At 60.1% G+C, this 11,405-nt stretch overlaps 1 protein-coding gene across 1 annotated transcript in view; it reads left to right on the top strand.

Annotated features, from left to right (window-relative positions):
- The window catches only part of Vipr2 (vasoactive intestinal peptide receptor 2), an 81,916-nt gene extending 77,068 nt beyond the window's left edge, over window positions 1-4,848 (top strand). Inside the window, exons 11-13 of the mRNA XM_042701022.1 lie at window positions 1,411-1,540; window positions 2,030-2,071; window positions 2,978-4,848. Of these exons, the coding sequence (XP_042556956.1) occupies window positions 1,411-1,540; window positions 2,030-2,071; window positions 2,978-3,151 (346 nt within the window). The 3' untranslated portion in view covers window positions 3,152-4,848. The remainder of the gene's footprint in view (window positions 1-1,410; window positions 1,541-2,029; window positions 2,072-2,977) is intronic.
- The last annotated feature ends 6,557 nt before the right edge of the window (window positions 4,849-11,405 follow it).

Genomic DNA, 11,405 nt, shown 5'->3' on the forward strand with positions numbered 1-11,405 from the left:
TAGGTGTGTGGCCAAGCCCCGAGTCAAGTCCCGCGGTTTCCCCTTGGCCACAGTCACCGCGACTGCTGTCCGAGCCGCGGGTGGGCTGCGTGTCTGCGGCCAGCAACTGGTGCCAGGCTGACCACTGTGAAGGACAGGCAGGGCTGAGGTTAGAGACGTCAACAGACAGCTCAAACCTGCCTATTCTATAAACTGCCACCCCCATTCACACCAAAAGTAGAAAGTCACAACTCTGGTATAAAATAAGCAGGAGCGTCCAGGTCAGGAGACGCAGGCACCGCCGCCACGCCAGCCCAGGTCCGGCAGCCGGGTGTTTCCCGCTGCCCAGGGACCTGCTGTCCGGCCATCCATGGCGGACACCGGCGGTGAGCGGGCAGCAGCGGCCAGGGCCCAGAGCTGGTCCCATCCCACGGGGGCCTGAGATTCGCCCCTCACGCTCTGGCCGCCTCACTCAGAACATGGGGCTTGTTTGCCAGTTGATGAGTCCTGAAAGATGTGATGTGCCCGGCACAGAGATCCCCACACCGAGGGGCCGCTGTTCATATCCTTCACCCTGCCCGTGTGCCGGACAGGGGCCCGTTTTGATTTCTGCTTAGTAAGGAATGGCCTGTGGAGACTAGCCATGCTCTACCCAGGAAGCAACGTAGAGCAGGCTCCTGGGGTTGGAGCCAGGCCATCCTATCGAGGAGCCTTGCTCTACAGGACACAGTATACTGAGTATGTCAGAGTGTGGGGGAAATGAACACACTTCTAAAACTTGCACACCCAAGAGTAGATCGGAGGCATATACCTCCAAACAAGATGAAGACATCAGTGTTTCTCTTCAGTGTTGGCAGGTGACGTGTCTGACACCAAGCAGAGCAGTTTGCCGACGCATTGGACTAACGGGACCTAGATCAGCAAAGGCCCTGGGGTTCTCCCGCGGGGACCCGCATGGGGCTCAGAGGCCCCTCGGAATGTGTGCGGTGGGCCCTCTGCTCTGCCATCCACCTCTTTTTGCTCAGTGCGGGGATGGAATCCAAGGCCTCACACCTGCCAGGCTAATGCCCTGTCCCTGAGCTGCACCCCAGCCTGTTCAAGGCTGGTGGCTGATGTCCCCTCCAGATGACACTTTGTGCAGACAGCGTCGCCCACGTGTGGCGTGGGGGGGCCTTGGGATGTGGGATCTTGGGCCTCCTCCAGCCGGGCCAGGTCACAGGTGTGGCGTGGGGGGATCTTGGGATGTGGGATCTTGGGCCTCCTCCAGCCGGGCCAGGTCACAGGTGTGGAGTGGAGGGATCTTGGGATGTGGGATCTTGGGTCACAGGTGTAGAGTGGAGGGATCTTGGGATGTGGGATCTTGGGCCTCCTCCAGCCGGGCCGGGCCACAGGTGTGGAGGCCATGGCTACCTCATCACTCTCCTCTGCCAGGAGGCTCGCCAAGTCCACGCTGCTCTTAATCCCGCTCTTCGGCGTCCACTACATGGTGTTTGCTGCGTTTCCCATCGGCATCTCCTCCATGTACCAGATTCTGTTTGAGCTGTGCATTGGCTCCTTCCAGGTAGGCAGAGGCGGCCCAGTGTCCGTGGGGGCCCGGCATCCGTGGCGGCCCGGCGTCCGTGGTGGCCCGGCATCCGTGGCGGCCCCGGCATCCGTGGGGGCAGCCTGGCGTCCGTGGGGGCCCCGGCGTCGGTGGGGGCGGCCCAGCATCCGTGGGGCCCGGCGTCCGTCGCGGCCCGGCGTCTGCAGGGGGCCTCCGGCGTCCGTGGGGGCCCCAGCGTCCATGGGGGCGGCCCGGCATCCGTGGGGGCCCCGGCGTCCATGGGGGCAGCCCGGCGTCCGTGGGGGCCCTGGCGTCGGTGGGGGCGGCCCGGCATCTGCGGGGGCAGCCTGGCGTCTGTGGGGGCGGCCCGGCGCCCGTGGGGGTCCCCGGCGTCCATGGGGGCAGCCCGGCGTCCGTGGGGGCCCCGGCGTCGGTGGGGGCGGCCCGGCATCCGTGGGGCTCGGCGTCCGTGGGGCCCAGCAGCCTTGACGTCCCTCCTCCTTGCAGGGCCTGGTGGTGGCGGTGCTCTACTGCTTCCTCAACAGTGAAGTAAGTACCTATGGCCACTCTGAGCCCAGAACTGGGTCAGGGAGACCGCCCTGGCCTCTGGGCCAGCCACACGCCCATTTGTCTCCTGCCGCCACACAAGGAAGACCGCCCCTCCCCATACAGCCGGGTGCAGCTTCCAGCACACGGCCGCCTCCTCCCTGGGGCGTCTGGCCAAGACCCGGGCCATCAGCATCTTGCTCTTTGAGCTGTGACTGTGAACCCAGGGGTTTGGGCTTTGGTAGAGAGGAGCAGGGCCTGCTGGGGGATGCACCAGTTCCGTCTCTGGCTCTCCCACAAACCTGCTTCTCCCGCAGCCCCTTGAACCTGGGGCCTGCACACGCCAGCCTTGCTGCCGGCCCCTTGCACGACCCTTTCCGTCTGGTAACTGGCCCCTGCGTTTGGTAAGGAAGGCATTTCCAGGGCTGTCCCCCTAAGGCCAGACTCCCAACCCCCACCACACTGCTGCCCACCCTCACAAAGTCCCCAGAGGGAAAGGGGCCCGGGAAGACCCTCCCGGGGCTGGAGCTGTCCCGAGGGAGGGCACCCCCACGCCACGCTGTCCCCAGCGGCTCTCGGGCCTTCTCCGAGCCCCCGCCCCACCCACCTGCCCAGGACCTGCTGGGGCCTGCCACTCACCTGCCACAATGTCGGGACCCTCTCCCTTCCCGCCATCCTCTTCCTTGCCTGTCTCTTGATACTCACCGGAGGCAAATATCCTGTCCACGGCATCACCCTTGCTCCAAGCCCACCAGCCATCTTGGGGTGTGGGCAGACCATGTTCCTCTCCCCAAACCTGTACATGGAGTGTGGCAACCTGCCCTCATAGCAGGGCAGGCAGAGGGCGCTCGGAGGGCCCCCGCCGTCCTCACCTCCCAGGCCTCCAGTCACTGGCGTGCTCGCCCCCAGGTCCAGTGTGAGCTGAAGAGAAGGTGGCGAGGCCTGTGTCCCAGCCAGCCCGGGAGCCGAGACTACCGCCTGCACAGCTGGTCCATGTCACGGAACGGCTCGGAAAGCGCCTTGCAGATGCACCGGGGCTCCCGAGCCCCGTCCCTCCTGCAGACGGAGACCTCGGTCCTCTAGCCTCCTCCCTCGCCTTGGAGCAGACCACAGTGTGTGAAACCGCGTGTGCAGGCTTTTTCCCATTCCAAGGTTGTGTGCCTGCTGGGTCAGTAAGAGCCTTGATCTGCCAGGCCCTTAACCCAACCCCCACCAGCGCCTGATCCCAAGCACAGGCAGGTTCAGATTCCCTTCATCTAGTTGCTCATGATGTTTAAGCGCCAGGATTTAGGTCCTCCTGCTCATGATGTTGCACAGATGTGTAGACAGGCCCACAAAGACAGCAGGGAAGAGAATACCAAAACCGGATGCTTCTGAAGAGGACAGGAGGCTTCCTGACTTCCCAGCCCCTCCTGGCACCACAAGCAGGGCCCCGTGCTGGCTGGGTCAGGACCGCTCACACCGTCCGAGCCATGCCCACAGCTCTCCCGTTCTGTGCACCGCACAGACACAGAGGCCATGCGAGAACTTCAGTCACTCTGAAGCCAGGCCAGGGAAAGCTGTTGAGAGTGACCTGCTCTCAGGACAATCTCCTGGCCCCACGGCCACGGCAGCGTGCCCCAGGCCTCTGCGCCAGCAGCCCTGTTAGTCACCATCTCTCAGCCACGACAAGACGGTGGCCCCAGCCAAGAAGCAGCCTCCTCCTCTACAGAAATGCCGCAGCTGTCCCTGTCTGCAGGTGGCCGGGGCCAGAGCAGCCCTGGAGGGGTCACAGGAGGGCCCCAGCCCAGGCTGGTGACCAGGCTGCAGGGCCCTGGGACCAGCCACGGCGGCTGTTTACCTGGAGAATTGTGTCAACACAATGTGGAATGACATGAACTGTACTTGCACATAGCCGTGGGCGCCTGAGCGTTGGTTATTTGCAGGTGTGGGGAAGTAGCTGACAGGGCTGTGGGTGCGGCTGGCATAGAGGGACCCTGCAACGCTGGGACCCTGCACACTGAGGCCCAGCCCAGCAGAGGGCCGTGGCCTCGGGACCCAGGACTCTGAGCAGGTGTTACGTTACTTTCCCCACAAGAGTGAGGGCCATCAATCATCTGTATGGTTTTGGTCTTGTAGATTCTAGCCAGCATTGATACTAACAACGGTCATGCCAGGGGTGGAGACTGGCAGGGCCAGGAGGCAGCAATGGCCTCCAACCAGCTTCCAGAAGCAAGCTGGGGAGCAGCCAGAGCCGCCGGGCTCAGCGCCTACGCCCACCTTCATTCCACACTGCCCTGTCCAATCCATTGCTGGATTTTGTTTAGAGTCATGTGAGCAGACGGCCGGAGGATCCAGGGAACACCTACGTCACCACCTCCAGGGCCAAGGCCCAAGGACAGGACTGGCAGCAGCCGGGGGACAGAGAGTCAGCCTGCCCCATTTCCACCCACCTCCAGCCCTGCTCCGCTTGCTCTAGCCATTTTGAGGAAATGAAGCTTTGCTATAACTGAACGTGTCCTGTAGCAGCCAGGAGTGGACGCCATGCCGTGACCCTGAGTGGACACTACGGGGCTGTGAATGCCAGGGCCCGGCTACTCAAGCGCCGGGGAGGTGAGGGTGGGAGGTGGCCAGCACAGAGAGGGGCGGCGCCTTCTTCCTGACAACGCTGAGGACGAGAGCACCCGCCCGACCAGTAGCAGACATGGTGGCCAAATGATCAGTGTGTATTCTCAAGCTTGTGTGTGTGAGATGTCCACAAACTCCACCCCACGGTAGGAGCGAGCTATGTGTGTATTTCAATAAACCCTGACTTATACCTGCATGAGTTCCTGTGGGCAGTGCTGAGGCCCCTCCACAGAGGTACCAGGCTTCTCAGCCAGGGGAGAGGCCACGGGCACCTGGGGAAACACCAGCCCTGCTCAAAACATCACTGCCTCTGCCTGCAAGTGCTCATGGGAGCCGAGGGTCTGAGTGGCCAAGAAGGGTCAGTGCAGCTCGCGGTAAAGGCCAGCACAGCTGGGCACAGCAGCCTTCCTTAGCCCCGGCCCCTAGCCCGTCAGTAGACGGGGCCTGCGTGCATGTGCACATGAGGTGTGCGTCGAGTGTGCCTGCGTGGGGCTGTACTTCAGGGTGGGTGTGTGCGCCGGGTTTGCAAACAGTGGTATACCTGCATATGTGTATGGAGGGAGCCCATGGCTGTACCTGCCAGTGTGTTCGCGTGCGTGTGGATGTGTCCGTGTGGTATATACAGGGCGTGCTTGAGTGTGAGTTTGCACATGCCTCTGTGCTCTGACCCTTCACCACATTCATGTTATAAAACCTATTCTGTTCCAAACTGCTTTACAGTAGAGGAAGCACATTGCTAAAAGTCAAATTCTCAAGAGCAGGCCTTGGAGCCGAGCAGACAGCCTGGCCATGGGCCCTCCTCAGAGCTGGGAGGCGGGGAGGGAGAGGGCTGCACACCGTCGGTTTGTCCCAGGGGTGCGGGGCCCGCGTGGCTCCGGCTGAGCTGGGCTGCGGGAGCCCCTCGGAGGGATGCCTCACCGCTGGGAGTCGCAGCGTGCTCCCTTCTCATCCAAACCAGCAGCCTTCTCCATGTCTTCAGACTGTACAAATTTAACACTTAGGGGTTGTGGGCAGGTGCTGCACAGGAAATGGGCTGCTGGTCCCAGGGTTTTCCTCCACACAGACACTGCTGTTTCCCTCCCTCCCTCCCTCCGTCTCCTGGAAGCCAGGTCACATCGTATACACTTTTACAGCCTGCTTCTTTCTATTAAAGTCACCGTGTAGAACTCGCCTGTTGGAATATACAGCACTGCTTTTATTTTGTGAGTCGAGGTCTCACCACGAGGCCCGAGCTGGCCTCAAACTCACAATCCGGCTTCAGCTGCCCGTGTAGCTGTCCCACCACACCTGGCTCAGATCCACATCACTTCCAACAGTTGCTTAATGAACACTCACTAGCAGGCTTCGCTTGCTTGCTTAATTACTCGCTGGGGTTTGCTTTTGCAGGTGTGGTTGCTTACCTGAGTGTTTGCATTGGCTAAGTTCCCACCAGGGGGCTGCGGGTCCCCTGGCGGTCAGTTCGGGGTGGGTGTCAGCCCTGCGGCTCTGCAGCCCCCCAGGGGCTGCCACGCCAGCTTGCACGGCCCTACCTGCCAGCTAGGGTGCCTGTCACCTGGATGTGCAGGTTTCCATGGTGAGAAGCCATGAATACCTCGTCTTCACAGAAAGTTTTTCTCCCGTTCTAGTCTGGCGCCGAGCCTCAGCCTGACCCACTAACAAACTCAGCAGTGCTTCCTGCAGCTCGGGCTGAGCTCCTGCTGACCCTCCATGGCTCTCGCTCTGGAAACAGACTGCGTGCTCAGCCCTGCCACCGTCGCCAGGGACCAGCGGGCACCGCAGAGTGCGCTGCATGGGACGTGGCCCTCACAAAGGATTTAGGGCATCTTTTATACAGAAAAGTGCTTGCTGGAGAGAGAAAGAATAGATTCTTGCTTCCTTTATGTCCGACACGATCAACAAGGGAAGTAGGGCAGAGCTGTGTCAGCAGGGGTCTCCAGGCTCATAAAAACAGCCCCTCCTCCTCAGCTCTCCAGACTTCAGTGGACCCTCGGGGCAGGTCCCCAGGAAGGACACTCACCCCGGGCCACCCAGGACCTTTTCTAAAGCAGCTTCTGTTCAAGACCAAGGTCAAACAGGACATGCTGCTGCCCAGGCCCAGGTTGGGTTCCAGAGACTAGGAAAATGTCACAGGAATCCAATTGTGTGCATGTTGTGACTCCAAACCATGAAGTCAGTGGTTACAGCCCCATGACAGCACGTGGGACCACGAATCCTCCCACGGTCACTCCTGGCGTCAGACTGAATCGGGAGCAGGTCTTCCTCCCAAGCCCATCCCTGTGTGGCGAAAGTTCTACCGGAGCTAAAGGTAAGTCTAGGGCCAGGGCCCGTGCACTGAGCCCAGGCCCAGGTCCAGGTAGCTGATCCTCAGAAATACTGAACCCTGGTAGAAACTGCTCTCTGGAGGACCCCAGGGTTTCGTGTCCTTGTCCCTCCATTTCCACCCCCTGCTGTCAGGGGAACCTCAGTGAGCAGCGGGGGGAAGGCCGGCCCAGAGGCCGGGGCTGGAGGGCGCTTTCTCTGATGACAGGCCTGGCCATACCGAGTAGCAGGCATGCGGACAGCAGGGGAAAAGCCGACTCCAGATCTCTTGAACTGCTTCCATGCTGTGTAGAAAATGCCAGAAAAGGGGCCAGATGGGGGAGGGTGGGTGATAGTGACTACCAAGGGTCGGCGTAAAAACCACAGGCCTTTCCACGTCCCGGCCAAGGTCAGGGACTGCAAAGGAGAGTCTTGCTTCAGGGAGAAGAAGGCATCGTTCATTCTGAGGGGGCTCGGTCCCCCTGATGTGTGCCCCACAGTGGAAAAGCCTGCGCCCGCGTTTACAGTCACGGCCCAACACGCTCTCCAGTGACATGGTGTTCACACCGGTTCCAGTGGGGAAAACTTCCGTGGCCTTCAGATGTTATATCTGAGTTGGGGGACGTTGAACCGTACATTCACGCAGATGTCGATTCAGAGATGGAGATTAGTAGTAAATGGCTACTAAGGAAACTAAAAATAGCCCAAGATCATGTTTTTCTGATTCTGGAATTGAACATAGGGCCCTGCTGCTGTCCCTGAGCTCCACCCCTTCAGCCACAGCTCCCCTTTATCGGTGGTTACGTGAGGTAGGAGTCTCACAGACTTTCTGCCTGGCTGGCTTCGAACGAGCCTCAGATCTCAGCTTCCCGAGGAGCAAGGGCGATGGGTGTGAACCAAGATGATTCTGACTCTCAACCAGCTGCATTAAATCCTCCATAATCACAAAATCCTGGTCACACATGTGACATCTTCAGAAAGCTGCTCGCAGCCCAGTCCCAGACCGACACCCTCAGGAGCATACAAACTGGCAGGTGGGCACTCACAGTCCCCAGGAGCGACGTCGCCCTGCGGGCCGCCCCCGGGCAGCAGTGAGACACCCCAGGTCCCCATTACGTCTGGGGTCTGTGCTTAGCCACAGCTGTCTGAAGCCTGGGCCCCGGCACAGCTCAGACTCCGCGGCTCGGAGCAGAGCCAGTGCATGCAGTGGTGGAAGCAGCCGGAAAGCCAAGATCCAGGATTGTTCCTGAGCTTCATCTGCATGGCCCTGCGGCTGTCCCAGGCAGATGATTACAGATGGCAGCCATATCTGCTCCACAGGTCCTGGGGGGTGAGGAGCGGGGCAGGTGGGGCACTGACCTCACCACACAGCAGGGACCAGGCCGGCATCAGCACCCGGCCTCCCAGGTCCTGAGGTGAGGGAGGGAGGAGGAGGGGTGGGGAAGGAGATGACACTGGACCTGACCACAGGGCAGGGCCCAGGCATCAGTGCCCGGCCTCCCAGAGAGGTGCAGTCCAGAACGCCTTGCTTGGCAAAGGGTGTCTATTTACTCTATTGAGTAAAGACAGGCGAACGGGTGCTCAACTGTCTATGAGCATGGCGCGTGTAAGAATAGGGACGGTGAGGTTAGAGATGCACCACGGTGCTGGGCAGCAGAGAGGACCACCCTGCCCCACGGGAGTCCCGGCCTCCCTCACCGAACCCCCGAGACCCCAGAGAGGCCGCAGCATCCTAAGCCCAGCACTGCAGGCAGGAGCGAGGGTGAGAGGTCAGGCCAGTTCCCTCAGCACACAGGGAGCTGACTCACTCCCCAAGCAGACAGCGGGACACGGCAGACCAGGGAGTGCTCTGACACACGCAGTGCTGACACACGCAGTGCTCTGACACACGCAGTGATGACACACGCAGTGCTGACACATGCAGAGCTCTGACACACACGGTGCTGACACACGCAGAGCTCTGACACACGCAGTGCTCTGACACACGCAGTGCTCTGACACACACACTGCTCTGACACTCACAGTGCTCTGACACACGCAGTGCTCTGACACACGCAACACTGACACACGCAGAGCACTGACACACACAGTGCTCTGACACACGCGGTGCTCTGACACACACAGTGCTCTGACACAGGGAGTGCTCTGACACACGCAGTGCTGACACACACAGTACTCTGATACACGCAGAGCTCTGACACACTCAGTGCTCTGACACACGCGGTGCTCTGACACACGCAGTGCTCTGACACAGGGAGTGCTCTGACACACACAGTGCTCTGACACACACAGTGCTCTGACACACGCAATGCTCTGACACACACACAGTGCTCTGACACACGCAGTGCTCTGACACACGCAGTGCTCTGACACACACACAGTGCTCTGACACACGCAGTGCTCTGACACACGCAGTGCTCTGACACACAAAGTGCTGACACACACAGTGCTCTGACACACACGCAGTGCTCTGACACACACAGTGCTCTGACACACGCAGTGCTGACACACGCAGTGCTCTGACACACGCAGTGCTCTGACACACGCAGTGCTCTGACACACGCGGAGCTCTGACACACACACGGTGCTCTAACACACACGGTGCTCAGACACACGCAGTGCTCTGACACACACAGTGCTCTGACACAGGGAGTGCTCTGACACACGCGGTGCTCTGACACACACGGTGCTCTGACACACACAGTGCTCTGACACACACAGTGCTCTGACACAGGGAGTGCTCTGACACACGCAGTGCTCTGACACACGCAGTGCTCTGACACACGCAGTGCTCTGACACGCAGTGCTCTGACACAGGGAGTGCTCTGACACACGCAGTGCTCTGACACAGGGAGTGCTCTGACACACACAGTGCTCTGACACACGCAGTGCTCTGACACACACACAGTGCTCTGACACACACGCAGTGCTCTGAAACACACGCAGTGCTCTGACACACGCAGTGCTCTGACACACGCAGTGCTCTGACACACGCAGTGCTGACACACAGTGCTCTGACACACGCAGTGCTCTGACACATGCAGTGCTCTGACACACACAGTGCTGACACACGCAGTGCTCTGACACACGCAGTGCTGACACACAGTGCTCTGACACACGCAGTGCTCTGACACATGCAGTGCTCTGACACACACAGTGCTGACACACGCAGTGCTCTGACACACGCAGTGCTGACACACAGTGCTCTGACACACGCAGTGCTCTGACACACGCAGTGCTCTGACACACGCAGTGCTGACACACAGTGCTCTGACACACGCAGTGCTCTGACACATGCAGTGCTCTGACACACACAGTGCTGACACACGCAGTGCTCTGACACACGCAGTGCTGACACACAGTGCTCTGACACACGCAGTGCTCTGACACATGCAGTGCTCTGACACACACAGTGCTGACACACGCAGTGCTCTGACACACGCAGTGCTCTGACACACACAGTGCTGACACACGCAGTGCTCTGACACACGCAGTGCTCTGACACACACAGTGCTCTGACACACGCAGTGCTCTGACACACACACAGTGCTCTGACACACACGCAGTGCTCTGAAACACACGCAGTGCTCTGACACACGCAGTGCTCTGACACACGCAGTGCTGACACACGCAGTGCTCTGACACACGCGGTGCTCTGACACACGCGGTGCTCTGACACACACGCAGTGCTCTGACACACGCAGTGCTCTGACACACGCAGTGCTGACACACGCAGTGCTCTGACACACACAGTGCTCTGACACACACGTAGTGCTCTGACACACACGCAGTGCTCTGACACACGCAGTGCTCTGACACACACGCAGTGCTCTGACACACGCAGTGCTCTGACACACGCAGTGCTCAGACACACGCAGTGCTCTGACACACGCAGTGCTCTGACACACGCAACACTGACACACGCAGTGCTCTGACACACGCAGTGCTCTGACACACGCAGTGCTCTGACACACACGGTGCTCTGACACACACGGTGCTCTGACACACGCAGTGCTGACACACACAGTGCTCTGACACACGCAGTGCTCTGACACACGCAGTGCTGACACACACAGTGCTCTGACACACACAGTGCTCTGACACACAAAGTGCTCTGACACACGCAGTGCTCTGACACAGGGAGTGCTCTGACACACACGGTACTGACACACACAGTGCTCTGACACACACAGTGCTCTGACACACGCAGTGCTCTGACACACACAGTGCTCTGACACAGGGAGTGCTCTGACACACACAGTGCTCTGACACACGCAGTGCTCTGACACACGCAGTGCTCTGACACACACAGTGCTCTGACACAGGGAGTGCTCTGACACACGCAGTGCTCTGACACACGCAGTGCTCTGACACAGGGAGTGCTCTGACACACGCAGTGCTCTGACACACGCAGTGCTGACACACACAGTGC

Source organism: Dipodomys spectabilis, unplaced genomic scaffold, assembly GCF_019054845.1.
Source record: "Dipodomys spectabilis isolate Male_0828 unplaced genomic scaffold, ASM1905484v1 ptg000277l, whole genome shotgun sequence".
In the NCBI taxonomy this organism is placed as follows: domain Eukaryota; kingdom Metazoa; phylum Chordata; class Mammalia; order Rodentia; family Heteromyidae; genus Dipodomys; species Dipodomys spectabilis.